Source organism: Exophiala spinifera (genome assembly GCF_000836115.1).
Source record: "Exophiala spinifera strain CBS 89968 unplaced genomic scaffold supercont1.8, whole genome shotgun sequence".
Lineage (NCBI taxonomy): Eukaryota > Fungi > Ascomycota > Eurotiomycetes > Chaetothyriales > Herpotrichiellaceae > Exophiala > Exophiala spinifera.
Genome location: NW_015622520.1, coordinates 2,327,492 through 2,354,964, shown reverse-complemented (window position 1 = coordinate 2,354,964; position 27,473 = coordinate 2,327,492). Strand labels below are relative to the sequence as shown.

Here is a 27,473-nt window from a genome sequence, read left to right as displayed (position 1 = left end):
GAAGTCTGTGTTGGTCTCGCCTGGATTATCTACCTGTAAGAAGTTCAGTCGCGGCAAGAACCCACCACCGTGGGACACCACCAAAGTACAATTCATCGGAATCTGTGGATACCTCTGTGCTCTGCTCCGTCGAGGCTACAACATACAGTCCTTCCAGTTGGACCTCTTTGTGGGCAAACATCAGTCGTGGAGGCAGCTTTACTGTGAAAACCCTGCCATTGGGTCGTGTCCGGAGTGGTTTGAGTCGCAAGAATACTCTACCAGCCACCCCCTCACCACAAAGCCCGTGCTGAACGAGAAGAAGCTTCGCTCCATTTGGGAAGAGAACTGTTACTCTTCCATGGTCATGGAGCTGAGCTTGGACATGGCCTTGCACCAGGCATGGCATACCTCCAAGGCTTGAAGAGTTAGGAGTCGTCAATGGCAGACGCTTGGGCACGGGTCCGTTTTCCGGCGCCAAAGCAATCCACTATTCCGTGATGCCGATACTGGATTTCTGTCTTTCGACATTCTGGTCACGATGACGTCGACCGAAATTAGGACAGTGGTCCGTCAATCGACAATGCAATGACACTTTGAGGTGATGATCGCTTTGGACAAGGGCTCTTGAGGCAGGGTTAACGCCTCATATTCAAGGCATCACCATGGATGAATACAACGTGAGTCGAGAATGTGACTGCCGGAATTCTTATGTCGGTTGCTGTACCAGTCGTAGGACAAGAATTTATGGTCGCCATTTATCTCTCACAAGAATCATTTAATGTGAATGGTGCATGCAAAATCTTATTCAGACATTCCTTTCTCATTTCTATTGTCGTTAAGATGTATAGAGATATATCTCGTGTTGACACTTGAACATAGTTAATGAATGATGTGAAGTTCAAAAAGGCAAAAAAGAAAGTGAGACTTGTATAGTCGAGATGTTGACCGACCTGATGATTGTAAGTAATAAAATCTTTACAAGAAGGAGGATAATCCGTACGCAGGGATCGAACCTGCAATCTCTTGATTGCACACGTTTTGGTTCGTGTTTCGTAGTCAAGCGCCTTGCCATTGGGCCAGTCGGCCGCATCACCTGAACCCAGGGATTATTGACAGAATTTTAGGCACGCAATAATATAAATGTATGATACTCATAGCTCCATGATTGGCGCTAGTGGACAATTATGGGGGAGGTAGCCCGAGTGTGGGCGTTGTACGAGTTTTCATCCTCATGTAAGGTGAGGTACGTACAATTTACCCATTGTCGTTCACACCCACTTTCCAGTATAGGGAGTTTCAGATACTTCGAGCCGTTATTGGATTCCTCTGTGATAGCATAGCTGCGGAAATGGGAAAGTACCTAGAACATATGGTAGGATGCCACTGTTCATTATCTACAAGACTTATCCCGTACAGCAAGGTAGTCAGTGTTCGGCAAGTCTTCGCCGTCTGAGCGCGGCGGGAAACGTTCGTCACATATAGGACGTGACTGAATAGCAGGTACAGCGTACGAGTACAGATACGAAGCTATCATGACGGATGCTGACAAGGTCTCCCAGTCACCTAGCTATGACCAAACTTTCCCAACAGGGACGAAGAATAACACTCAGGAACGACTGTCTCCCGCTCCGGAAACATAACCGTGACAACGTCTCCACGAATGTCATCCATTCGCCTTCACTTTGATGGATCATGGCACCAGGAAGCATCAGGACTCTTTCCCGTCTTCGCTCATCTCCTCCTCATCAGTGGCATGCTCGCCATCACTGTCACCCTCACAGTCACCGTCCCCACCGTCGTCGCCTTCATCCTCGTCATCCTCCCCTGTCCGGGGGCTCTTCTCCTCTACACACGAATTCAGATGGTCTGAAAAGACGCTGCACAAGAGCCGCCGCAACTTCAGGTTGTCCGAAGAGTACTCGCTCGCCATCCCCTGGTGAAGCAGAATGGTCGATGGACGGTCTCGCGGGTCGTCTCGCTCTTCTTGTTTGCGACGTTTGCTCGAGTGTTTTTTCAACTTAGGGACTGACACCACAGACTCATCAGTGTCTGAAGGAGTAGGTGTTGATTCCCGAAACTCTTCGTCACTTTCCGGTGATTGACGTCGTTTACGGTAAGAGCCCATTCTGAAAGTGAAGTGGTAACGTTTGGTCGGTTGCAAAGGGCACAAGAAAGATGCCTCAGGGAATCCAACTGCGCATTCAATTTCACGTCGGAATAGGTGTCCTTGAGATCTGGTCGGCAGATTGGGGGGCTGAGACAGCCTCTGTGTGAGGGCACGACGTTGCATCGTCAAGGAGAAACCTACCTGAGACCAATGGAGATGATATCCGGTCATTGTCGCCCGCGAAATGGTAAACGTAAGTTTGCTGCGATTCCATGCATCATGCCGGGAGGTAATGAGAACGTATCGCATTGATCGTTATTCCCGCCAGAACACAAAGAGACTGCCGCCACCTAGATGCGACCGTGAAAGGTATCAATACCATTGATCAGTGGATGTAGAGTTTGGTCGTTGAGACATATAACATGGTATCATGCACTCGTGAATCTCACATTTATGCGTTGTGCATCTGCAACCCATGATACACTTTCTGTGCAGGATCAAAGTCCAAGACGCCGACCGAAGCCCGACCTTTGCTGCATTCGTTGCTCCGTGCTGTATTTTCACTACCCGTAAGTGTGACCGTCGAAGGAAACATGTGTTCCATAACTTGGAGCTCTTCTACATAGAAACAAATACAGTATACAACCAGAATAACCTAGCGAATATAAGGAGGTTGTGCTGGTATTACGACCGTGTGCCAAACTATATTCGGCGTCGACGCCACTGTAGAGATTGTCCGTAGTAACAGTCATGAGCATGTCAATTTGCGACTCTCACTACTGAATAGTGAACCAATGACTCTGTTGACGCTCGTGAGCAATCCGCACAAGCGTATCAGTATTGTGGTGGTTATTGAGGGCTGCCGGAAAGAGAAAGCCGAGGCAAGATCCAGAAAGGAGCAAATTGCCGCACTGGACGCCGATGAGGGGAAAAATCTTTTGCGCTTTCAGGCCACTCGCTGACTCACCCACTCACCCACTCTGCCACCGTGAACTCGCGTGAGTGACTACAAATCACCAGAGATCAGGATATCTATCCAGCTTCAATTCCGCGTTCTCGGCGACCCCACTGCCGTTAACGCCGTCAGCGCCGTCGTCGCTGTCTCCAACCACTCCCCTCGTCTTCCGCGTCGGTGTTTTTTGTCAGGTTGGTCCATACATAACCTGAGTGCCGGCAGGATGGAAGAGAATCGCTGAGAGTCCAGTCCTCGTTCTCAGTCACACTTTAAAAAGACCATCGACATCCCCGGGGCAAAGGGAAGCATCGTCCCACCGCTGTTGTACGGTCTCTCCAAAACGCCATGATGCCCCATGCTCGCGTGGCCCGCCGACCAAGGTCCTCGCTCCATCTTACTGGCCTGCACGGCATCTTTTCCGGAGAAAAACTCTTGGATACACTTAGACTTCCAGGGGATCTTTTGCCTTATGTCCTGTGGCCGCCGTCACGAAGCAGAATGTTGACTCGGTGTCGGTCACTGACGTGGAACCCTCGCAATTGTATCCCTCTTTTTTCTCTCAAGCCTAAACAGTTTTTTTTGTCGGTTGGTTCGTCGATCTCCGCAAGAATACCACCTCATTCTTGACGTGCTTCAGTCCTCATGCATGCGTTGACCGCGCCCTTCGTGTGAATTACTCGACCATCGACCACGTACTCTCTCTCCTTCGCCCTGCTCTCTCGCTTCCTTCTCGCATGACCACAGCTATTCCTTTCTTACACCATGGCTACCCCCGACAGACCGTCTGTCCCTCCCGTGGTTGTCTCGCAACATGACTCGCCATCTCAGACGCAACAACCTCCCAGCTCCATACCTTCCGAGGACTTTCACTCAGGATCCTCCGCCGGCCGATCCCCTTCGTCGTGTGACTCCGACCATGAGGGACGAGCACTCACTCAGACCGCGACACAGACGTCGCGTCGTTCACAGTCCCAGTCGTTGGCCCGCACCGTTTCGAGAATCACGACTCGTGGTACCTCATACACCTCCGACCCACGGTACGAGGTCGACTTCGCGGCCGATGACCCGGACGACCCTCGTAACTGGCCGCTCTGGTACAAGTCCATGGGCCTGTTTGCTCTGTCGTTCGGTACACTGGGCGTGGTCATGTACTCGACCTCCTATACGTCTGGCATGGCGCAGATGATGGTCGAGTTCGGTGTCAAATCAGAGGCCGTCGCGACCTTGGGCGTCACGTTTTACCTCCTCGGCCTGGCGATTGGGTGTTTGATCGTGGCCCCCATCGCAGAGACCTACGGGCGGAAACCCGTGTACATCGTATGTTCAGCCATGTTCACGATCCTGGTCATCCCCGCGGCGCTCTCACAAGACATCACGAGCATCATTGTCGCGCGGTTCTTTGGCGCCATCTTCGCGAGTGCGTTGATCGCAAACGCCCCGGGCTCGATAGCAGACCTCATCAACGACGAGTGGCGGGGTACGGCCTTTTCGATCTGGAGTATCGGTCCGATGAATGGGCCTGTGGTCGGCCCTACGATTGGCGGGTTCGTCACGCAATCACTCGGTTGGCGCTGGACGAATTGGATCGCCATGATCTGGTCGGGTGTGGCGTTTGTGTTCTTGTTGATGTTCAAAGAGACCTACGCACCGGTGCTGTTGCAGCGCAAGGCCAAGAAACTGCGACGTGAAGAGCAGGACAACCGGTATTGGAGTCGGTACGACGTGCGTGTGGGCTTTGTCGAGCTGATGAAGATCAATCTGAGCCGACCGTTTATCATGGCGGTCAAGGAGCCCATTTGCATCTTCTGGAACGTGTACATCTCGCTCGTCTACGGTAAGCCGCTCGGAAGTTTCCCGTTCCCTTTGTCCCTCGACTAATCACCAGACACCAGGAATCTTGTATCTTTGTTTCGTGGCGTACCCCATCGTCTTCACCGAGGAACGCGGCTGGTCTGTCGGTCTCAGCGGACTTTCGTTCATGGGGATCGGAATTGGCACCATGCTGATGATCTGCCTGGCGTCGCCCGTTAAGAAAATGATCAACTCGCACAAGCGCGATGAGAATGGGAACGTCCCGCCCGAGGCGATGTTGAGTATCGTCTGCATAGCGGCCGTCCTCATTCCCGCGGGCGAACTGTGGTTCGCCTGGACCTGCTACCCGACCAACATCCACTGGGCCCTGCCGATCGCCGCCGGTATCCCCTTTGGATGCGGAAACGCCGCCGTGTTCATCTACTCTGGAAACTATCTGGCGTACAGTTACGGGATCTACGCGGCGAGCGCGATGGCCGGTAACGCGGTGATGAGGTCGATCATGGGCGGAGCACTCCCACTGGCGGGCCCGCCGTTGTACCGTGCCCTCGGCGCGAATTGGGCCGGGACGCTGTTGGGACTGCTGGAGGTGGTGATCATCCCGATTCCGTTCCTGTTCTACCGGTACGGCCGGAAGATCCGCGAGCGGTCCACCATGATCCGGGAGATGCGCGAGAACGAGGAACGACAGGAACGAAAGAAGAAAAAGGCCGAAGAGCGATTGCGACTGGCGATGCAGACCGGCGACGAGGACGAAAAGCAAGACGCCCAGGTCAACCTGTGTCGTGTCAGGAGCCGCATGGACGAAGAGGCCGACATTGAAGGCTTGGGGCTCGAGAGGTTGAACACGATCCAGGGCCTCACCCGGGAGAACCTGAAGGACCAGTTCCAAGAGAAGCAGGTGATAAGGGAACGATCTCGGGACCGGTCGAGGAAGCGAGAGGAGGAAAGACTCGAAGAGGGCGGTCGGGTGAAGGAATGAAAAGAAAAGTTGACGGCGACCCCGGATTACTTCCACGAAGGTCCCGACAACGTCATGTCCGAGACCACCATGTATTTTTTCGGTTTTACGCGATGAGTTGTTTTGAACAGTTCCAGCGAGCATCAGCGTGGCGTTTAGGATGGGGGGAAACAGATTTTACTCCTTAGAAAGACACTATCGGGTTCGGTTCACGGAGTATCGAGGGGGAAGGTCACGACTAATAATAAGAGACGGATCCGGAAAGAGATGTGTGCCACAGAGAACAGCGTATGAAAGATGAGATGCACTGCCGAAACTGACTATCTGACGGGGTTCTGATTTGAGGAAGTGGGAAGTAGAAAAGAAGAACGAGAAAGGTACGGAGAGCATGTAGGTACTCAACGAGGTACGTACTGAGTCAGGTAGACCGGAGAAATGAAGAGTCGGTCGGCAGTAAGAGGTGAACGTGCACGACAGGACATGCACGCAGAGTAAGTGGTACTGTAGATACGGGAGAAGGTAAGGAAGCGGTGACATGGTGAATGTGTGTATCGAGGAGAATTGTCGTGAGTCTTTTATTTGACGTGGTCGTATGGAAGAATATATATTCGGCTTTGAGGTGTGAGTACACACTCCGCCCCCCACAGTCCTTCCAAGGCACTCTGTGTGTTTTATCGGCTTTGTCATTTGTTATTTATTCGTCTCTTCGCTACCCACCCCGGTGATCATGTTGCCATTTACGCCTTGGAAACGTATGGCTACGCGAGGTAAATAAACAATTCTTCCATAATTCCTCCTGGGTACCCGTTGAAGCTAACTCCCCGGAACTCCAATCGCCATGTCATGGATGTAGTCTGCTACTGAGGTACCTATTGTAATGTATGTCTCAAGTAGTTGGTTACGACGGTCCTCGTGAGAGATGAGAAAGGTATCCGGTACCCGGGTGTCGCCACGTATGGCCCGTAGGCCTTTTGGAGACATACGTAGACAGATAGTAAGTAGGGTTGGTTTTCAAGCCTCGTGATTCATTTCGTCATCTCCCTTGTCAGAGGTTACTACTACCATGGCATTGGAACTATAGTCTCTATTCGACCTTTGCCTTTGCCTCTGTCCCCGTCTCTCTCTCTGCCTTGTCTCGGGTCCATGTCCATATCCATTCCAACTCCCATTCCCCCATTCCCCCTTTCCCTCGAGCCGACCTGCGCGGCTGCACAAGGTGGACTTGCTCTCTCAGAGCGATAGTGACTGGCAACCCTTCAGCCCGACTGCCCGGGCTGTGTATCTGCGTGATCGTGGTAAATCGCAATTCGTTCGTGGCGTAAACAGGGTATAAAAGTAAAACGCGGTCGCGGTTGCCTTCTCGGTACACGGCGTGCGAAATGCACTCGTATTCGTCATCTCGACCTAGAACAAACACACCGTGCGAATGCGGCGGTAGGGAACGCGCTCTCGATACTTTCTCGCTCCACGTCGTCTCTCGACAACGCAGCCTTCGTGGGTACGACAAGCGAATGAAGCACGCGCGCCACGCCACATGAAAAATAGCGAGCGATAATACGTTTCTCTCTCCCCGCTCACTTCTTCCACACGCCTCGTTCGTCCTTGGTGTATCTGCTGCCGATGGGCGTGATTCGCCGCTGCGGCCTCGGTCTCTCCGTCGCCGACTTCATCGCGTCCAGCAACTTGAAGTGGTCATCTCGGAGACACACCTCGGCCGCATACACTTCCCGCGGCGTGGTGGTCCCGGACGACGAGCCGCTCTCCAGGCCTTGACCCTCGATGACCTGCAGCATGTGCACGTCGGGGATCTTGCTCTGCTTCCACTCGTCGCGCATGCGTTCCCACTGGTCCGGCTCGTCGACTTCGTCGCCGCTGATGACGCGGGCGAGGACGGGCAGGTCGCACTTGTCGCCCGGCGGAGACAGCGCGGGCGGGCCGGAGTGCGGGTGCCTCAGCTCCTGCTGCTCGGCGGTCAGGTGGAGGGAGTTCTGCGACCCGACCACCCTCGGGCCGGCGACTTTGTGGTTCTTGTCCGACTTTCGGTACTTGTCGAACTTGGGGTCTCGGGCCAGCTTGGCCCGCACCGCGGCGGCGTGTTGGGAGGTGAGGACCACCACCTTGTCGCCGCCGTCTTTCTTGTCCTTCTTGCTCTTGAAGAAATGCCCGAAGCCGCCACCGGAAGATTTGGCCTTCGCCGGCTCGGATCTCAGCGAGCTGATCGAGGTGGTACTGTTGGTCCGTGACGTGGGGAGGGACACGGGTCTCGTTGGGTAGCCACGTCGCTCCGAGGGCAGACCACGATCGAGGGTGTCGAGGAAGTCGAACATGGCGGGCGAGGGTGACTCCACGAAGGGGAAAATGACACAGAAGGCGCACGCAAGACACGGGGAGATCTCGAGCAGCCTGGCGTCCGGCGAAGGGTATAGGGCGAAGATGGACTCACGTGGATGGGAAACGAGAGGAGGGAAAAGAAGAGACCAGGAGGCGCGAAGGGACAGAGAGATTGAGGCTATTCTTGAATGCGAGGTATACCTGACCGCACCTACCCACACGCAATACCATATCACACACACGTGCGTCTGCGCGGACACCCTGGATCTGTGTTATCGGATGGAAAATCCTTGGATCTGGAGCCTCATTTTAGATAAGCGGCGCCTCATTGGCCGTGACAAGACCCAGGAGTCAGCATGTGGCAAGTGTTTCCTTTGGGCAGAGATACCGCCGTCTGGTAGCCAACACTGAACACGGTTGGTTGGGAACAGCAGATGGAGTCATGGCTCGGTGTAATTGGCGCGAGGGATTTTTAGGGGGCCCGATAAAAGGCCCGTGGGAGTATCGAGCGTTATCGATGAAAGTCTGGACCTGATGTCACGGACGCTGCTGTCGATAGAAGACACGATAAGTGACGGCCGGCGTTTCATCGATCGGGACGTTGGGGAGAGAAAATTGGATACTGGCGCAGGATCCGACCGACTCAAATAGGACAAGTTGGCGCCGACCGACGCCCCATGCGCGCCAAGACCCTCTGGGTTAGTGCCGTGGTTAATCGGTGAGCCCGAGAGACTAGCCGGATGGGGAAACTAGCGCCGGCAGCACATGTGAAGGTACTCCGTGCGACGTCCGTCCTCGACATGACTACTCGCATTGGAATACTGGCCACTGAATACTGACCACGTAGATATCAAACGACATATAGTGCATATGGCCGATGACTAACCTGGCGAGTGCTCATTCAGTCGGTGAGTTTCATACCGTATGTCGAACGGTCGCAGAGATCTCGGTCTACCCGCTCGTTCCCTTCCAACGTCTGTGCCAAGGTAGACAACATCTCAGCCTCGTTTCGTCGACTGTTTGAGTCTTGCACACACACATCGCGTCCCTCGAACAGCCCCCTCCTCGTCCAGGTCGGCGCTCACTCCACCCGCCTCAACACCCCATCCACCCCCATGCGCCTCAGACAGCTCCGCTTGATGTCGGCCACGGTTCGACACCCACACAGGGCCATGCACCTCCGAAAGTCCTCGTAGAGCACGGCGAGCATCTTCTCGACCCCTTCCTGCCCCTTGTACCCCAAACCCCAGATCGCCGGCCTCCCCACCCAGACGTGCTGTGCCCCGAGGGCGAGGGCGACAAAGATGTCGCTGCCTCTCCGCACGCCGCCGTCCATGTGCACGGGGATCCTCCCCTTGGCGGCGTCGACGCACTCGACGAGGGCGTCCAAGGTCGCAGGCACGCCGTCCAACTGCCGCCCGCCGTGGTTGCTGACGAGCACGCCGTCACAGCCGTGCTGGATGGCGAGCTCGACGTCCTCGGCCGCGACGATGCCCTTGATCCAGATTTCCATCTTGGTGCGCGACCGCAGCCACGCAATGTCCCGGGCCCAGCTGTGCGTGTCGTCGTTGAACGACATGAAGGCGGTGTCGTGCGAGGCTTGACGGATCGCCTCGCTCGTCCACTCGAGCACGGGGAAGCCCAGGCCGTCGGGGGTGCGGAAGTCGTTGCGCCACTCGTTGAACCGGACGCCCAGCACCGGGCTGTCGGCCGTGAGGAAGATGGCCTTGCACCCGGCGTCTTCGGCCGCCGCGATGATGCGCTCCTGCTTGGCCCGGTCGCGCATCATGTACAGCTGCATCGCGTAGTGCGGCCCGCCGAGTTCGACGCCGTCCGCCTCGGCCTGGGCCTGGCCGGCCGACACGATCTGGCGCACGGTGTAGTTGGCGAAGCTCGAGATGCCCATGTTGACGCCCATCTTCGCGCAGGCGCGGGACGTGGCAAGTTCGCCGTCGGGATGGGCCATGGCCTGGAGGCCGGCGGGGGAGACGCCCAGGGGAAACTTCACCGTCCGGCCGAGGCATTGGGTCTGGGTGGTGAGTTGGGACACGTCGACCAACACGCGCGACAGGAGGCGATACTTGCCGAAGGCGGACGAGTTCTCGGCGATGGTGGTCTGGTACGTCGAGCCGGAGTTGTAGAATTCTGAGAAGCCACAGAGGGATCGAGGTCAGATGCGAGGTTCACGCACGGTGGAGGGTACGTCGCCCAATGTGGCGCCGAACTCACCTCTCGCCATTTCCGGGAGATTGGCGTCTGCTCGTTCTTTGATGTCTTCGAGGCAGAGGATCTCATGGCCCTTGACGGCGACGGGGATAGGGGCTCCTCCAGACATGGTGAAGGCGACGTCGGTGTCAGAAGGTGCGAGAGAAGTTGAACACGACAGATGTCCAGCGACCAATTGAGAATTGCAATGTCTACTCGCGCCAACAATGACCTTACCTCGAACAATGTATACTCGTTGCGCCTCGCCGGCATCGTGAGTGAGGAAGGGTGTTGTTGTTATCTCTAGGGTGGGGAAATACGCGCCCTTTCGCTGACATTTTGGTTCTCACGAGATATTGGCTCGCCAATGCCAAAAAGGCATTACCAGAAGGGGAAGGTAGTCAGATCATGGTCGCGTCGACTGCATAGCAATGGGTGGCGAGAGGTGGTTGTGGGTAGGTAGGGAGGCATGTGTCTACGAGTACAATGCTGGAGGAGCACGAGGGACGGGTATCTACAGGTAATTAGGTGGGATTACTTTACGTCGGTATCTCAGGACTCTTCGGGACGGTCAAGCTCCCGCCAAGCACTGTGACAGTAACTCGGGCTCGTACTCGTACTCGTACACGGCCCGGGAAAAGATTCGCCCGGTGAACCAGTTGTGTGACTTTCAGGCCAAGGTCGTGGCCGTGGCTCAGATACGGTACTCGTACTCGTATCGGGCAGGGCCCTGGTAGGGACTACCACGAGCCGGAAAGTGTCGACGTCATTCCAAGTACACGTAACGACGTGTGCACGCGGGAACCAAGCCACAGTCAGTCCCTCCGGGGCCAAGCTGAGTCCTCGTATCAACGTACTTTCGTCGTGGAAACCGATAAAATATCCTTGTCGTCGCCGATCGGAGTCTAAAATATCTAGCTGCAACAAAAAAAAACAGGAAACGGCCGGGCTGCCTTGGAATCTTGTTTTCTCGGCCATCGACGGCCCTCCGTGCTATCCGAGTGCGCCACTATTACAGGTATTTATACGTTCGACATTATACGAAGTACTTGTGACCTCTAAAGTAATGCCTACTACTTTGTACATATGCGGAGGTACCTGATCTTCAGAGCGAGACTACTTGCAACAAGTTAGAGTATATATATAGACCTTTTCGGCATAACAAGTACTTGCTTGACCTGGGCATCTAACTCTTTACACCACCACCACTACCTTGCTTGTACGACCTCAACTCAGACACATACAATACCATCGAATCGGACACTATCTCTCTATATATATATCTCTCTCTCAGGCCTACTGTTTCTACCGACGCAATCTTCACATCATGTCCAGACCAGCTTCTTCAACTGTATGATTTCACCTTTTGGTCCACTCCCTCTCTACGACTGCACAGTTTTCCAACACACCTCCATACCTACCCATCTTCCTACCCAACGCACGACGTTTGCTGACTTGATAAACTCTCCCTCTCTCTCTCGACGACACAGAGCGACGTTCTTCTGTACTTCCTCGCCATCTTTCTCCCTCCCTTGGCCGTCTTCCTCAAGACGGGATGCGACTCCAACTTCATCATCAACATCCTCCTCACCGTCCTGGGCTGGATCCCAGGCTGTCTCCGTAAGTCATTGCTTCTTTTTTTTTCCGCCCCCCTCTGGCACCCACTCACTCGTCCCCTGGCATCTTCCCCTCCCTCCCCTCGACCCGGCGGCGCACCACTACCACACACACCGTTCAAACGCGACGCTACCTACCACCACCACTACTACCACTACTCCTGTCATCGTCTCTCTGACCTCCCCCCTCCTCTCTCTCACACAGACGCATGGTACGTGATCACCAAGCACGAACGTCCAGCTCGTGCCGCCTATTGAGTTGGCTTTCGGGCTCGCTCGGCGCGGCGGACGTGGACGAGGCGTAGGTGAAGGAATTGGGCGTGCAGGGCACTCACGGTGCTCCGTCGACTTCGTAAATCGGCTGGATGTTGATTACCTGAGCACCCCCCCCCAAATCACCTCCTGCTGGAGCCGGTGGCAGATCCTGTCACCACGGAAATTCTTTGCGGAGATACCCAAGGAGAGTGATTTCAGTCGATGGACCGAGATATATTGTACATGCCCGATCGACCATCCATTGGGCAATTTGCAGCGGCGCGGTGCTTTCATATGTACAGAGAGTACATTTCACAGATACCCAACGGTGCACAGGTACAACATGGTCGGCAATAATTAATTTTTGCAAAGTTGACCGGTTCAACTTCTCGGTTCTAATTCACATCTGGATCTAATCTTCCAGTATCCGTCCGCACTTGAGATCATCGAGCGACACTCAAAACCGTGCTTTTTTGTACAGTAGATGCCCTTTCCTGGATCTGTCTTGAACAGCAGATGCCCTTTCCTGGATCTGTCTTAAACAGCAGAATCTCTGCCTCTTAGAAACTCTCAATCCCAATCCCAATCCCAACACCGAACCCCTATCCACCCACCCGGAACCTTTCAATGCTGCTCCTTCTCTTCCAAAATTCTCTTGACCTCGGCGCCACTAGGACCAGGCCCGTTCAACACAATACTTTGAAGTATGCCCACGGTATGGATGGACAACCACATCCCCGGCAATTCTTGAGCCAGAACTTCAAAGCATTTTCGAACCTCCGAGTCGGCCATGGGTATCGACAAGCTCCCCTTGATGTCACTGACGAGTTGCTTGAGGCTGAACGAAACCTTGCCACGGACTTTGCCGGGACTCGAATGCACCGAAGAGTCGAAGCTGGACCCCAGCTTCTGTTGTTGTTTCAGTCGGAGAATGTCCACCACCTCGCCGATCCTTCCCACGGCGCGACGGCGCAGAATGACTTCCGGACTCGGAGCGGCGGCCGACGAACTGGCGAGCGCTTTGGCTCGGACGCGATCCAACAGTGACAGGGTCCGGTCTTTGACCACTTGGGGTGTCTGCAAGTCGTGGTGACTGCTGGACGAGCTTGTCTGAGACGAGAATTGGGCGCCCGGTCGATTTTGAGCCTGCGTCGAGAGCCCAAGGATCTCCCTCCGGGCCGCAGAAGCTTTCGCCTTGCGCGACTGGGTCTGCTGACCGACGGAGAACTCCAGTCGAGGCAAAGAGCGGCCGTCTCTGGACGGCAGGCCGCTCAAATTCTTGCGCTGAGCGATCGCCACGGCCTCAATCTCGACCTCGTAAGACTGCTGGAGCCTCTTTTCGTCGTATTCGTGGGTTTCTTGAACATACTCGACGCTATATCGGACGACGTCGCTGCCGTTCAAGTTCAATCGGAACGGGCTGTCTTGGTGTCGCAGCAGTTGCCCCGAGACGACGTCGCTCGAGGCGTCGAGCTCATATATGGCCAGCATGCGCTGAATGTCCTCCTGGGTGACGGTCCGTTTCTTCCATAATCGGGTCACCGATGTCAACAGGTGGCCGAGATCTGCCGGGGCGGATCGGCCGTTGTGGACGCGATGCAGCGAAAATGACCGGAGGAAAGCGTCATGCATGGAGACAAAGTCGCGCAGGACGGGTGGGAGGTCGTTGTTCCCATCTTGTCCCGAGGCACGTCGAGGATTCAGCGAGAGTTGACAAAAGTCAATGCACGGGTCGACATCGATAGAGTCTTCTCGCTCCGACTCGGGCGGTGTTGCGAGCTGGAATTTTGTCTGAAACCGATCAGCGGTGGTTCGAGGTATTCTCAAGCGACCTCACAGTACCTTTTTTGTTGTGGTGACCCCGACGTGAGGACTATCGACCTCGCTGTCGCTCTCGTCGAGGTCGCGTTTCCGCTTTGACGTGCTCTTGACCACCTTCTTTTGCCCGACGACCGCGCCGAGAGGGGCCTCTTTTACGGCCGCTTCAAGTTGAACCTTGGACCGCGTCGACCTGGAAACTTTCGTGGAATTCTGCAGCGTCTGCCGCTTGGAGACTCGGTTGCCGCTTCGCGAGGAAGGCGCCATGGTCGGACACAAAAACGGAAGGAGCGACCCAGACGGGTGAGATCGAATTATCGACGGAGAGCACGAGAGCAGGCAACACGACCAGATTCCGAGAAGCGTTCAAAGTAACTGCGCCTGGACGGACTTCAGCTGGGACCTCGGTCTTTATCTGAGCTACAAGAGACCGTGCCCTGGGCTGGTCCATGCCCGGCCACTGGTTAAAACGCGCGGTCGACGCGCTACGCGTGCACCACATCACGCTATGCCCGATTGGCTAAATTGAATGCCCAGCCTCGTCAATTCCCAAATGCCCCATTGTCACATGATCGCGGCCAATGGTCGATGGCCGACCCAAAATGTCCGCCAACGCCTTCGCTATTGTACAATGCACCGCTGCCACGCCGCGGCAGATTCCTAATCTGGGTCCGGGACGAGGAGTTGATCTGGCCGCAGTCGGGGAGTCGAGGTCGCTTTCAAGTCGGCTTCGACCTCGTCATCCTCATTGTCGGGGTCCCTCGCTCGGCCCTTGCCCTTGTCTTGCTGCTTCTCCTTCTCGCGTTCGTCCACCGGCGACGTCTGCTGACGGAACACCGATGCCGTCCTGTCTCCGTTCAAGTCGGCAGATTTGGGAATGCCCTTGATTTCCTTGACGGGATCTGCATCCACCTCGGGTTGGGGAGCCGGAGCGTCGAAAATGGTGGCGATGGCTCTCGTCTCGAGGGCGTTGTCGTCGGAGATCTTGAGCACGTGTTTCCGGTCGCTCCAGAACTCCAGGCCGCCGATTTGGGCGTTGGCGGCGTCGACCGCCTTGACGAGATGGTCGATTCGGCGACTCTCCTCGTCGCCCTCGGGCCGTCGCTCGTCCTCGTGCTTCTGCCGGTGCCGACGGGCGTCGTCGGCCGTCTTCTTAAGATGGGCGAGCAACTGTGTCCGCGAGTTCTGGAAGACGAGGAACGACATGACGTCCGGTATGTGTTCTCCCAGGTAGTGGAGTTCGTCGCCGGCCTGGTTGACGAAGCGCTTGACCACGTCGATCTTTTCCCGGTCGACCGTGGCGAGCTTGAGCGCTTTGAGCAGACTGGCAATGTCCTTGATGTCCTCGGGAGGGCCTTCCGACTCGACGGTGCTTTGGTAGCTCAGAAAGCTGGCCGGGCGGGCGGTTTTGGCGGTCCCGTCGACGCTCGCCGGGCTCCGGTCGCGTTTCGAATGGATCGTGAAGTAATCGCCGGCGAGGTGGTGCGCGGCGCCCAGACTCCCCGGCCGGTCCCGGCGCGTCTGGTCGTCCCTCTTGACCCTCTTCCGGAGCCACCTTCGGCGGCGGACGAAGGAGTGAAACCAGGGATGCGTGCCGTGCCAGGAAAAGTTGCGTCCAAAGGAAAACGAGTATTGCCACCCCTCTTCGTCCACGTCGTGACTCATGTCCACGTACCAAGTTTTCCACGCCCATTCCCAGCTCGGATCGGGGACTTGGGCGTTTGTGATGTTGACGGGCGAGTCGTGAAAGTCCTTGTTCACCCACGGTCCGGGGTCGACGGGCAGGAGGGAGGAGTGGGAGTAGAGCGGGATGCCGCAGAAGAACGAGCCGCGTTGGTTCTCATATAGGATGTCAATCTCATGAACCTGGTGTTTGAGTCGCTTCGACTCTCGCCGTCTCTTTTCCGCACTCTTTTGACCGCGGTTGACCGCACCGTCGTGAGCGAAATCCACCGTGTCTGTCGGCTGGGCGGGGTCGCCACCTTCTACGCCCCCGGGGGTTGGCCTGGCCTCGTCCGGGCCGTCCAAGCTCGACTGCGTCCCCAGGCGCTCCGCCTGCCATTTGGCATATTTCCGCTTGACGAGCTGATCTTTGACCAAGCCCCGGGTGGGGACCTTTGACAACTTGCTGGAGGAACTCGGTCGAGGTCCGTCTTGCTTGGGGGCGTCCGCGGCATCGGTGGCGTCGATCAAGGCGATTTCGTGATCATAAGGATCCCCAAAGGCACCATCGACGGTCGGGACACGCGTTGCGACGTGGGATGAGACATTGTTTGACATTCCTCGACGGTGGGTGGACGGGGGCACTCAACATGGGTTCATAACGGAGACTCGTCGATGGCCGTAGAGTTGGAGGCGTCGGAAGCCGTTAATGGCGGTGCTGAGGAGTGTACAGAGGAGGTGAAGGAAATGTGGTGGCCATCGGGCCAGGAAATACTGTAGGTGCACGAATGTTGACGTCGTGGAGGCGCAGGCAGGCAAGTTTTTTGGCGATGAGCAAGGTGGCGTTGGCGGCGCGGGCAGAAGCTGGCGAGCGTCGCTGCAACAGGCCCGGGCGCTAGTTAAACCGCGGCGCTAGATGCCCATCTCGACGCCTAAAAGAAGCCTAGAAGATCTACGAGGCTACTGGACAGCTGCTCGGAAAGCATCCAGCTCGAGCTCCCCCGCATCGTCATCGTCAGCATCATCGACCAGCCACAGGCGACTTCCTGCAGAGGCACCAATGATGTCACAGTTACCATGCACGCTGGTGCTCTTCTCGACGACTTCATCATGCCACACGAACGACGTCCCTTCCTTCTTCTTCCCTCCCTTGTACTCGAATCAACCCTCCTCCCTCTTAAGACTCACTCCATCATTGAGCGATTCACGTCCAGACGACCTCCCTTTCTCAACCACTTCAATCCCAAACCGACCACCATGTCGAGACGCGGACTGACGATTGCCGGCCTGGCCGTCGCTGGCGGTGCCGGATACTACCTCTACTCGGCAGGCGGCGACCCCAAGGTTGCCCAGAAGAAAGTGGAAGGTCGGTTGAGCCCATGGATCGGCCCGCTCTGTTACTGACACGATGCCACAGCCGACGCCCACAAGATCTCCGCCGAAATCAAGAACGATCTCCCCGGCAGAGGGAAGGAGGCAGAGAAGAAGGGCGAAGTGTTTGCGGCCCAAGCCGGCCGGGAATTCGACAGGGCGGTGAGTGTGCCCCTTCCGCCGCCGTCGAGCCGTCGCTAACAAGCACACCAGTCTGCCGAAGCCAAAGCCAAACTCGCCGAGGCCGAAGCCAAAGCCAAGGAGGTCAGCCAGAAGACAGGCACCCAGATCAACAGTGCCATTGACAAGTTTGACAAGACGGTGGAAGAAAAGGCGGCCAAGGCAAAGAGCGGGATCAGCAGCTGGTTTGGTGGCAAGTGATGGTCACGATAGGGGTACTCTGGTCGGGGTCGGGGTCGGTGTCGGCGCACAGGAGATGAATTCTCTGTACATTATCAAGTCAGATTGAATCTTGATTCCTACCACCATTGCCCGAGAATGAGTCTGAGTTGGACTTTCGATGGCCACCATCTCGCGTCACATCACGGAACCCTCGGTCTGCTTGCCGACGGGGATTCGACACGCCCTTCCAAACTCACCCTGGGCCGATCTCTGAAAGTTCGACCGGGACATGCTGACAGCAGGCGAGGAAGAGAGGGAGGTGGTGACGGCACGAGATGGCGCCCGCAGAATGCCTCATCGTGGCCATGGCATCGCCGTGCTTTGACTGCAAGTACCCTCAAGCAAGCCCATTAGGCCCGGCTCGTTTGGACCGCGGCTTCTCTGCACTGTAGGACCAATCGACCTGGGTGAGATACAACGTGATGGGTTCCTCTGACGTGTCTCGCATGCATATATCCACTGCCAAGCACCGACGTGTGGTGGTACAGCGAGTGAATGAATCCGTTCGGGTGCACTATCATGCAGCCAAGATGCGTATTGAAACCACGGTAGGACACGCCTGCAAATGCACCTACGGCACCAGAGTGTAGTTCAAGCGAGGCGAGGCACCGTGATGCGTTGGCTCACGGTGTGCATGAACGGTGGATGTACTCAACTGTAGCACCGGATCTGTTTGTCGTTTGCTCCTGCCCCGGCACCGGCCATAAAGTCATCCCACCACGCCGTCCCTTGCACTGTAGAAATTCTTCCCGTCGCACCAGCCCAGCCGGAGGACCTTCGCACCACGCTGATCTGTGATCTCGAAAATGTCGTTCTTCAAGAAACTTAAAGATGAACTGAAGGAGATGCTGAACGACGACGACGACAAGGACAAACAGAAGCAACAGGGCGGACACGGAGGACCACCTGAATGTGAGGACGGATCTCCCAACTTGAAGGCCACGAACTGACCGACCATCGTGTAGCAGCCGCTCCGCCAGGCCAATACCAGCAGCAGCGCGATTTCAGCCAGGCACCCAACCAATATCCTCCAAACCAGCCAGGTCCGCCGGGACAGTACTCGTATAACGCACCGCCGCCGCCCAACGCAGGATATCCGCCGCCGCAGAACCCTCCTCTGCCACCGGGCTGGATCAGCCAATTCGACCACAGCAGCCAACGCTGGTACTACGTCTATCAGCCGACCGGTCAGACACAGTGGGAACTCCCAGGACCTGCCCCAGGTGTGCCGCCTTCGGCTCCTGCTCCCGGGTTCCAACAATCATACGGTCAAGCCATGCCATCCGTGCCGTACATGCAGGGACACAACGAGCATTCGAGAGAATACTATGCCGGTTCTGCACAGCCAGCAAAGAAAGGCTCGGGGATGGGCGGTATGGTCGCCGCAGGCCTGGGTGGCGCCGCGGTTGGTGCTCTCGTTGGACATGCGCTGGGCGACTCGGACAGTGATAACGGTGAGTTGGCCGCCTTCCTCTTCCCTGTCCCGCTTGGTCCAGCATCTTCTTGCCTTTCTTTCGCTCTTCGATGACTGCTCGCATACCGTCGTATGTCGAGGATTAAATGAGCCGATTGCTAACGATCGGACGTGTATAGAAGGACACGCGGCCGCCACTGGGTACGGAGCAGCAGCCCCGGCGGGATACGGCGCTCCGCCGGGCCCGCCACCGCCAGCGGCAGAGCCACCACTTGAGTTCAACCCAGAACTTTCGTCGAGTCAACGGTCGTCGTTGCAAGAGGCACGGGAAGACCTTGAGGAGGCGAGGGCTGAAGTTGCCGAGGATTCAAGTCCGAGCAGCAGCGACATTGAGGACCTCAGGGAGGCGGAGGAGGAATACGCAAGCGAAGTCGAGAGCGCGCACGAGGAGCTCGAGGACTGAAGTCTCGTCATGGCAGTAGGTCACCCATGAGACTAGGCCTAGCTGAGTATGGAGGTGTGATCGAGTTGTCAGAGGACGATCCGCGTGGGAGGACGGTGGACGAGAAGACGAGCAGGCTTCTCTGCCCATAGATGAAGCTCATCACTGTATACCATAGAGCATATCGGTGTGTGTCCAGATATCAATACCGTAGCTGTTAGCTGGCTGAATAGAGGCCTCCCAATTAGAAGCTTTCACACTGGCTTGCTCATCAGCACTTTCTTCCCGTCTTCAAGCCAGGCCTGCACCGTCCAGCCGGTCTTTTGCAAAATGGCAAACATGTTCGAGAACGTGTCCGGGAACGTACAGACACTGAGCGTTCCGATCCCTCTGGTCCGCGCATGCTGCTCGAGCGTCTTCATGAGCGCGGCGAAGACGCCCTTCCCGCGAGCCCTCGCCGTGGTCCCGGCAAGCCAGACGTGCAGTGTCCGCGTGGGCAATTGAGGATCTACTTTCGCGTGGGCGAAGATGAACCCCAGTGCCTCGTCGCCCGGGTTCGGTGCGCCTTCGCGTTCCGGATCGCGAGAACCAGACGGTGGTGGTGTGGCGTATACTACGATCGAGTCCGGACGGGAGAGTCGTCTGTACCATTCGTCCAAGGATGAATGATGAGTCGGCGGGCCCGAGGACGTGTCGAAGATGTGGTTCGACAATGCCAGAATCGCCCGTATGGCGCCGTCCTTGGACGCCGTCGAGGAGTCCAGGTTGTGTATGGTGAAGTCGCCGCCGCTGCTGCTGTGTGCCATTTCTTCCTCGACATGGGCGTCGTGGTGGTGGTGCTTAGCTGGCTAAGTTGGAAAGTTAGTTAGTGCTTTGCTTTCGCCGTGTCGCCCCAACTCAAATAAAGGCTAACGCACAGGTAGTGAGCCTCACTAGCCCGAGTCGCGGGAACTTCCGCGGACGACGTCTCTAGAAGCCCGTTTTTACTCATTGACATTTTCAACTCACTCCTTCTCACTACGTGTGGCTATATCATTGACCTCGCTATGCAGGATTGGATCCCGCCGACGGCCGATGACTTGTGGCCCGTCAAACTCTTCAATACATCCTATTTGACCCCTAGACAGCGCCCAATTCTTAGTGTTGCACAACCCCCCTTTCTCAATCCGGCGACAGGAGAATCGGACAGCAGGTCATGCGGTACCCGTGGTCGAGCCAGACTGGACTGAGATCTTTCTCCGTGATGGCCGGACATGGTCCTTACGCCTTTGTGATGCTCTAGACTGGACAAAGCTCGGGAGAGACCGAAAGGACTGGAAGACAGAACATCAACGCAAACAATTTTTAGGACATTTTCATTTCAACGTCCTGATTTCGCCTCTAAAGAAGCTTACCCTTCATGTCTCGTCGACTTGCACATTAGGCTCCGGACGAAGAAGCTCCTGTCTGCAATATGCCTCAAAGTCGGGCATCGATTCGTCGGATACACGGCCAACATCCATAACTTTGATGTTGTGTTCGACTGTATGGTATTTCCCGAAATGAATACGGCTGAATTTGCTTAGTGTTTGGCCTCCCTGCAAGCGAACAGCAATTGGTTGTTTTTCGAACTTGGGCTCGCCGTCCACGGGAGTTGGGACTTCTGACCCTTCTGTATAGACAATGGCGTGAGCTTGCTGTTCCGTCTGAGTAAGCTTCTTGTTGCCGATCCCTCTCTCATCGTGGCTACTGATCGGGACACACACAGAGTAGCCTTGACGAGGTTGAACGATGATCATACGTCGTGGACTACTTTGAATAGCGCCATACGGGCCTGATGGTATGGAAAGAGCTCCCATGCTAGAATGATGAATGACCGAGATCACTCTTCCAGCAACGAAAAACGATCGAGAAGCAGCCTCTAAGAATGCTGGTATCCTTTGGCCTGCTTGCTCGAGTATTCTGACCAGTTCAGATGCAATTTGGGAGTCATAATCATTGAAGAAAGTGGTTGCTAGTTTCATATTCGACGTTGGGTCAACCTGGCCAGCACGGTAAATATACTGTCTGATGCTGGTGGGACAGTCATAACTGATCACACACTCAGCTTGAGACAGTAACGGGGCATTCCCGTCCGATCCGTCAGAGACAACCACAAGCCGGTGGCTCTCAACAGCTGGATGTCTACTACCGGAAAACGTCCGTGCAGGATGACCATGAGCCGAAAGAAATACCGATATCTCTTCTGCACGCTCAGATTCCCGCGTGAAAACGAATGTGGAAGCGTCTGGTTGGCGGCGGACTGTGCTGAGTAACATGTTGCTCTTCTCTTCTTCTACCACATAGATTATATCGTGCGATATATGCCTGAAGTTTTTATCTCTTGCCACCCAAGCGACCTGCTACGTCGTTAGCTACAAGTATAAAGACTCAGAAGGGTGATTTGTCCTTACAAGTCTTGCTAGACGGGGGCGCAGACGGCCTACTTCCTCCTCATCGAGTTCCAGACTAGAGCCAGGTTCATGACTAGAGCCAGAAGGCTCCTGTTCGCCCTCCCAATCTGCAGAGGTGGTATTGCTTTCTGCAATCGATGCATCTGAATCGAGCTGGGCATTCGATGTCTTCTGAGATCCAGCTTCATTAAAGTATCCATTTCTGTCGAAGATCTCTTCAAATTCCGCGTTGGTTTCTGCACTAGCCCTCAAGGTTTCTAGCCAACCGACGTGGTTGTCATGGGGGGTTGGGATGTGTATCTCTTCGCCATCATCGGTGGTAATCACCTCGGCGATTTCTTGTAGCCAGGCGTCTACTTCAGGGCTGTCTCGTATGGCACGAGACCCATCCTGTGCCCAAGGAAGTGATTCCAAAGAGAAGTTGTGAATGTGATCACTGATATGGTCAAGAAGATCGTTGGCTCCCGCTTTACCGTCCACATCTGCTGGCCGAAAATAGCATAACGGGCAGGCTTCAAGTATTGGGGGCGACTTGTGATGGCTAAGCCTGCGAAGGGTGGCCAATTGAGGAGAAGTAATGACATCTCCGTGCTCTGTGGAGGTGTGTAGGTCAAATTGCTCGAGGGTATCAAATCTGCAAAGCGGTTTGCCACTTTTGTTGCACGCAATACAATCCCAATATTCGGCTGTGAAATGGTCTTCGAATAGGTGAGATTTCCATGCGTCCTTTGTCTTGTATAGCATCAACGGGCTTGGACATAGTCTGGGACTTTGTTAGATACAACTGCTAATGTCAGGTTGTGAAACACATGGAACGGAAAACCCACAAAAATGGACAAGTGTACGGTGCCAAATCCTCTGAGATATGTTTCCTACCATCATGAGCATCATATGAACGATATTTGGGAACTTGGCGGATCATACCTCCATTGATTGCGTTCTGCTAGATCTATGGGCAACGTTTGGAGACAGCATGGACAAGTAAAGCCCTTTGCACCCTTTGAGGCAACCACACGAGGCGGCTGAGGATAGTCTAGCGCTAGCTTTTGAGTTGTCGTCGAGACTACAGTTGCCGCTGGGCCTTGTGGAAGAGCCTGGAGGGCCCCCTGCGGGACGGCCCCTGCAGAGGCTGAAGTGGCCGACATGGACCGAGGGTCCCGAGGTCGACTCCCTGTGACATCTGCCCTTCTCGTATTTTTGGGTCTATCTGGGCGATGAGGCTGTGCTGGGTCCTCTTCTACCGGGTAGAGTTCGACCCCTTGCGCTAGCTTTTCCCCATGTTTACGTGCAGAGACAAAACGATGCCGTCGTCTGAGGTTTGCATTGATAAGGTGTTGTTGTTCACTCGACAGCTGAGCTGTTAGCAAAGGGAGATTCAGCCCCTCCCAGTCGATAGATCCTCGTTGTTGCTCGTCAAGCGTGTCATCAACGATGATAAGTGTCTGGATAAATCTCCTCAGGTTGGCATCCTTGACCTCACCGGTGACAAGGTTTTTCTGCTGCCTCTTAACTTGCTCAACAAGCAATTTCAAAGACAAATGCTGTCTTAAGTCCCCATAGTCTTCTGGGGCGAAGGACTGGTCTGCTTTTTGCAGTCTAGCGCTTGTGCCAAATTTTCTGATGGCAAATCCGACACTAATCAACTGATCCAGCAGCGCATCGACATTTGCCATAGCATGCGTCAGGCTGATTGGGCTCTCTGAAGACGGTTGTTCAGAGGATGATGAGATGACGCTGCTGCTGGCAACCCTACTTTCACTGTGGTCATGGGTGCCTATACGGGTCAGTTTTTCAGGTGGACAGCTGGGGGAGGGGGCCGGCGGACAAGACTCGACACAACGATCTACCATGACGCGGAGCATCGTCAAGAGGCCAAGTACAATCTCGTAGGTTTCAGGCTGTGACATGAGCCGCCTATCCAACGAAGCCAGAGGGTGTGCAGAAGCACCGACGCCTGCTGCCCAGAGATTGAAATCGGCCAGGCGGTTCTCCGCCCACTCTTCTCTCATCAGGCCGCTGATAGAGAGGCACTGGGTAAAACTTTGGCGACAATCTCTGGAGGCTTGGGCAATATCACGAGGGATGATGGTCGGGGGAGCAGACATGTTCGTAATCAAGATCTGATAGGCGCGTAAAGGCTGAGCCCGAGTGGCCTTCAAGGCTTCAAGGCTTCAAGGCTTCAAGGCTTCAAGGTGTGTTGTATGCGCGACGATTGTTTCCAAGATGTCGAGGGACATCATCTGTGGACATGCGTCCGTATTTGTACGCTGCTGATAACGGCACTGCTGACATGGACGACAGGGATGCTCAGCCAGTACTTGTTCGTGGCTTGATGAAGCGATGTCGCGTTGCCCACTCAGCGCGAAGTCGGCGCCCTGAGTTGTTTCCTCTTTGTCGCCGGGACGGGAAGAGGCGTCGGCTTCAGCCGCTTCCCATAGATCACACCCTCCCACTCCTTCAGTGTATGCAAAAGTTGACAACCTTTTCCCCCAGATTGCCGATCATTCAGTCTGTCATGGCGCTGTATGACTTGTGGGATGCTGTCCAGGACTTTACATCCAAGCTGTCGCATCTAATTCTTCCCATGGTCAACCGAACAGACCCGAAGCAACGCGATGTCAACCTCGGCCTCCTGGCGGGCACGATGTTAACAATCTCTAGCAGTTTGACCATCCCAATGCCTCTACACGCAGAGCTGTCTGAAAGGCTTGACAACCTCCTAGACCATTTGGAAGCTATCTGTCTGGTATGATACCCAGTTCGCACTCACTGGCGCTAACCCCTGCGTGGACACACAGTCCCCCAAAGAACCCTCTGTGGTCGATACTCGGCAGCGCATTAGCGCTTTACGCTCCGCATTGTCACCGTTAGATGCAAGACGTGGCAGCCTCAAACGACATCTCATCGAGTTCGCTTCCCAGCCGCTAGAGAGATTCAAGGAATATATGAATGATCTGAAGGACTGTGCTCCGAATATTGACGATGAGATTGAACATGTATTCCAGCCCCTCGCGTTACCGGACCACTCACAGGACTATCCGATGCAGGTCAACAGGAGCCTGTACACGGTTTTGAAGCAGCATTCTGGTTGTACCTGTACCGGAATCAACTCAAGCGTGGCGGGCAAACGACATCAGGCGCGACTGCAGCTTACCTTGACATGCCCGACTGATGGCGCTGACATCGCTTTCAATACTCTTTTCTCTCGAAGCTCCGTCGCCTGTGATGGCGACGCGACTGGCTATGCATGGCAGAAACTGCAGTTCAGGATTTCGAGGTAGCTCCCACCCAGATTCCCAACTCTCTCTGCCCCTTTTAATACTTGTCTCTTCCTATATCTTAGGCCGAGCGTAAGGTTCAAAGACGACTCCGTTGAGAATGACGGTTTTCGCCGCCCTATGGAGCATGGCGAGGCCTCCACCTGTATCGATATCGGCCAATTTTGTTCTCTACTCAGGAAAGACTACGGGCGTGGCCGCGTAAGGCTGAGAATTCAGGACGAGAAACTAATGCAGCTCTACGAGCCAGACAGGGAACTCGACGAGCATAGCAAGTTCGTGACAAATAGCCCTAGTATCTCTTTGGCAGAGCTGTTGCAGGTGCAAGGCATGACCGCGAAGAATAAGGTGCTCCTCGCGTACATCATCGCCCGGTCTGTGTGGCAGTTCTACAATTCTGACTGGATGAGAACACAATGGTCAACTGATCGCATCCATTTCGTGCAGGAGCGGCCCGTGGCTGACAGGACGCGGCAGATGTTAGACCCGAGCTACCCATATCTGACATTCGCGTTCGACTCGGAAGCCACCAGCGATGCCCCGGTGGAATACTGCACCGAGGATAGCATCTATCATCGATATCCGCTGATATTGGCCCTTGGGATCATCCTCATCGAGTTATGTCAGAGAACGCCCGCTGACAAATCTGCTTACGATGAAGCTTTAGGGACCAAGATCAACACGGACTATTTCTATGGGCAAGAGAGCCTTGAAAGTGAGTCATGGCCGGATCTAGATCTGAACCTTGAAGCAAAAAGAACGTACAAGAATGTCGTTAAGGCATGTCTTAACCACGAGGTGTTCACGCAGACAGCCGTGGCCGATATCAAAACCCGTCGAGAAACCTTGTGGGAAGTCGCAGTATGCCCACTAGCAAGACTGGCCGCCAAGCTGGGCTGGCTCTGGCTCGACAACGGTAGCATTCGTAGACTGGCCACGGAGAGGACACCAGTTCATAAGACCGAAAAGAAAGAAGAATCCTTAGTTTTGCCCACCTCCTCGAAGAGGAGCTCTTCGCGGCAGGTACCAAGATCTGTGAGGTCTGAACCCACAGATGCAGCAAGGACTGGGTGAGTGCACGCCCGTAATCGCACTCCTCACATGTAATAGTTAATGACCTGTCTAGCGCCGACTCCGAGAAGTGGCTTGACGCAGTTAAATTCTCTGACCTGAATATCGAACTGGTGTCAGGGTTTCAGGATGTACCGAGGGTCAAGGTCGCCGTCTTGGATACTGGCTACGACCCGGCCAGCATCTTTTTCTCCGAGCCCGAGCGCAAGATCCGTATCCAAAGGTGGAAAGATTTCGCCAGGAGACTGCCCAACCAGACAAAGTCAGCCAGGGAAGACAATGATGGCCACGGCACGCATGTACTGTCGCTTGTGATGACCATCGCTGCTGCAGCTGATGTTTACGTGGCACGGGTAACGCAAGGCCGAACTGCAAGAGACCTCCATGAAGCCTGTGATAGTATTGCCAAGGTCGGTCTACTTCCTCGAAGGCACACTTGGGTATAGCATGCTTACCGAGACCCCAGGCAATTGAACATGCAGCGGTCAAATGGGACGTGGACATCGTGATCATGTCATTTGGCTATTCCGAAACACAGCCGCCGATTGAGACGGCGATCCTTAGAGCACTGTTGCACAAGCATGGCCGAATCCTTTTTTTCGCGGGAGCGGCAAATGAAGGGGGAAACTCCCTCGAGATGTTTCCTGCCAGAGATGACCACGTCATTGCCGTTCGAGGAACCAACGAAAAGGGTTATCCCCAAGAGTTCAACCCTCCTCCAAGCTTCTCTGGCCCTGATTGTTTCATGACACTGGGGAAGGACGTTCCGGGCGCAGCTCTACGTCGAGATGGCGGAGGCACTGTGCTCAGATCGGGGACGTCAACATCCACCCCTGTTGCGGCTGGAGTGGCAGCCATGGTACTAGGCTATGCCAAAATCCATGAAGTCGAGCTGAAGAGGGTACTAAGTCCCGAAAGACTGGCAAAGCTGCACACTAAGGGGGGAATGCGCTCGATATTTCTCGCCATGTCCCTCGAAATCACACCGAAATGTCGCTATGTGAACCCCCACAACTTCACTGATGCTACCCATGATGAACGGTTGACTATGATCAAGTCTGCCTTGTTGCACGACTCTGTTTGTTGACGTGTTGTCAATGAACTTGAGGTTAACTCCGCATACGCGGAGCTCAATTTCATCAACGACTCTTCCACCCTCCAGGCCTTTCAAGACTCTGGAACATTCGTCTCGTGTACGGCATCACCAAGATTCTTCATCCCTGATACTAGATCTCGCAGCAAAGTTCAACGTGAAGCTGATAGCAAACTCCTGATCCCGTACATAGTGGACACCTATTACTGTCACACAATGGGAACATGGAAATCTTGAGCGGTGAACGTAATGTGGCTTGTTCAGCC

The 27,473-nt window shown here is 55.1% G+C and overlaps 11 protein-coding genes and 1 non-coding gene across 12 annotated transcripts; 4 read left to right on the top strand and 8 right to left on the bottom strand.

The window, feature by feature from the left end:
* Positions 1 to 975: 975 nt before the first annotated feature.
* On the bottom strand, positions 976 to 1,066 carry PV08_10907. The gene has a single exon. It is a non-coding gene; the product is annotated as a tRNA-Arg (tRNA).
* Positions 1,067 to 1,690: 624 nt separating this feature from the next.
* PV08_10906 (uncharacterized protein) lies at positions 1,691 to 2,107 on the bottom strand (the record flags this gene model as incomplete). The annotated part of the gene is made up of 1 exon (XM_016385219.1): positions 1,691 to 2,107. The coding sequence occupies one exon, from the start codon at positions 2,105 to 2,107 to the stop codon at positions 1,691 to 1,693; it is 417 nt and encodes a 138-aa protein (XP_016231821.1).
* Positions 2,108 to 3,806: 1,699 nt separating this feature from the next.
* On the top strand, positions 3,807 to 5,838 carry PV08_10905 (uncharacterized protein; the record flags this gene model as incomplete). Its single annotated transcript, XM_016385218.1, has 2 exons — positions 3,807 to 4,878; positions 4,937 to 5,838. 2 exons carry the CDS (start codon positions 3,807 to 3,809, stop codon positions 5,836 to 5,838), a joined length of 1,974 nt encoding a protein of 657 aa, XP_016231820.1.
* A 1,553-nt stretch (positions 5,839 to 7,391) lies between these two features.
* PV08_10904 (uncharacterized protein) lies at positions 7,392 to 8,144 on the bottom strand (the record flags this gene model as incomplete). Its single annotated transcript, XM_016385217.1, has 1 exon — positions 7,392 to 8,144. One exon carries the CDS (start codon positions 8,142 to 8,144, stop codon positions 7,392 to 7,394), a length of 753 nt encoding a protein of 250 aa, XP_016231819.1.
* A 1,085-nt stretch (positions 8,145 to 9,229) lies between these two features.
* PV08_10903 (uncharacterized protein) lies at positions 9,230 to 10,483 on the bottom strand (the record flags this gene model as incomplete). Its single annotated transcript, XM_016385216.1, has 2 exons — positions 9,230 to 10,293; positions 10,378 to 10,483. 2 exons carry the CDS (start codon positions 10,481 to 10,483, stop codon positions 9,230 to 9,232), a joined length of 1,170 nt encoding a protein of 389 aa, XP_016231818.1.
* A 2,365-nt stretch (positions 10,484 to 12,848) lies between these two features.
* PV08_10902 (uncharacterized protein) lies at positions 12,849 to 14,309 on the bottom strand (the record flags this gene model as incomplete). The annotated part of the gene is made up of 2 exons (XM_016385215.1): positions 12,849 to 14,015; positions 14,067 to 14,309. 2 exons carry the CDS (start codon positions 14,307 to 14,309, stop codon positions 12,849 to 12,851), a joined length of 1,410 nt encoding a protein of 469 aa, XP_016231817.1.
* Positions 14,310 to 14,702: 393 nt separating this feature from the next.
* Positions 14,703 to 16,322, bottom strand: PV08_10901 (uncharacterized protein; the record flags this gene model as incomplete). The annotated part of the gene is made up of 1 exon (XM_016385214.1): positions 14,703 to 16,322. One exon carries the CDS (start codon positions 16,320 to 16,322, stop codon positions 14,703 to 14,705), a length of 1,620 nt encoding a protein of 539 aa, XP_016231816.1.
* Positions 16,323 to 16,961: 639 nt separating this feature from the next.
* PV08_10900 (uncharacterized protein) lies at positions 16,962 to 17,456 on the top strand (the record flags this gene model as incomplete). The annotated part of the gene is made up of 3 exons (XM_016385213.1): positions 16,962 to 17,070; positions 17,122 to 17,237; positions 17,289 to 17,456. The coding sequence occupies 3 exons, from the start codon at positions 16,962 to 16,964 to the stop codon at positions 17,454 to 17,456; spliced, it is 393 nt and encodes a 130-aa protein (XP_016231815.1).
* An 827-nt stretch (positions 17,457 to 18,283) lies between these two features.
* PV08_10899 (uncharacterized protein) lies at positions 18,284 to 19,354 on the top strand (the record flags this gene model as incomplete). Its single annotated transcript, XM_016385212.1, has 3 exons — positions 18,284 to 18,389; positions 18,443 to 18,931; positions 19,071 to 19,354. The coding sequence occupies 3 exons, from the start codon at positions 18,284 to 18,286 to the stop codon at positions 19,352 to 19,354; spliced, it is 879 nt and encodes a 292-aa protein (XP_016231814.1).
* Positions 19,355 to 19,587: 233 nt separating this feature from the next.
* On the bottom strand, positions 19,588 to 20,139 carry PV08_10898 (uncharacterized protein; the record flags this gene model as incomplete). Its single annotated transcript, XM_016385211.1, has 1 exon — positions 19,588 to 20,139. One exon carries the CDS (start codon positions 20,137 to 20,139, stop codon positions 19,588 to 19,590), a length of 552 nt encoding a protein of 183 aa, XP_016231813.1.
* A 591-nt stretch (positions 20,140 to 20,730) lies between these two features.
* On the bottom strand, positions 20,731 to 23,870 carry PV08_10897 (uncharacterized protein; the record flags this gene model as incomplete). Its single annotated transcript, XM_016385210.1, has 4 exons — positions 20,731 to 21,711; positions 21,766 to 22,528; positions 22,593 to 22,637; positions 22,690 to 23,870. 4 exons carry the CDS (start codon positions 23,868 to 23,870, stop codon positions 20,731 to 20,733), a joined length of 2,970 nt encoding a protein of 989 aa, XP_016231812.1.
* A 410-nt stretch (positions 23,871 to 24,280) lies between these two features.
* PV08_10896 (uncharacterized protein) lies at positions 24,281 to 27,201 on the top strand (the record flags this gene model as incomplete). The annotated part of the gene is made up of 5 exons (XM_016385209.1): positions 24,281 to 24,511; positions 24,564 to 25,042; positions 25,109 to 26,083; positions 26,170 to 26,524; positions 26,581 to 27,201. 5 exons carry the CDS (start codon positions 24,281 to 24,283, stop codon positions 27,199 to 27,201), a joined length of 2,661 nt encoding a protein of 886 aa, XP_016231811.1.
* Between the last annotated feature and the right edge of the window lie 272 nt (positions 27,202 to 27,473).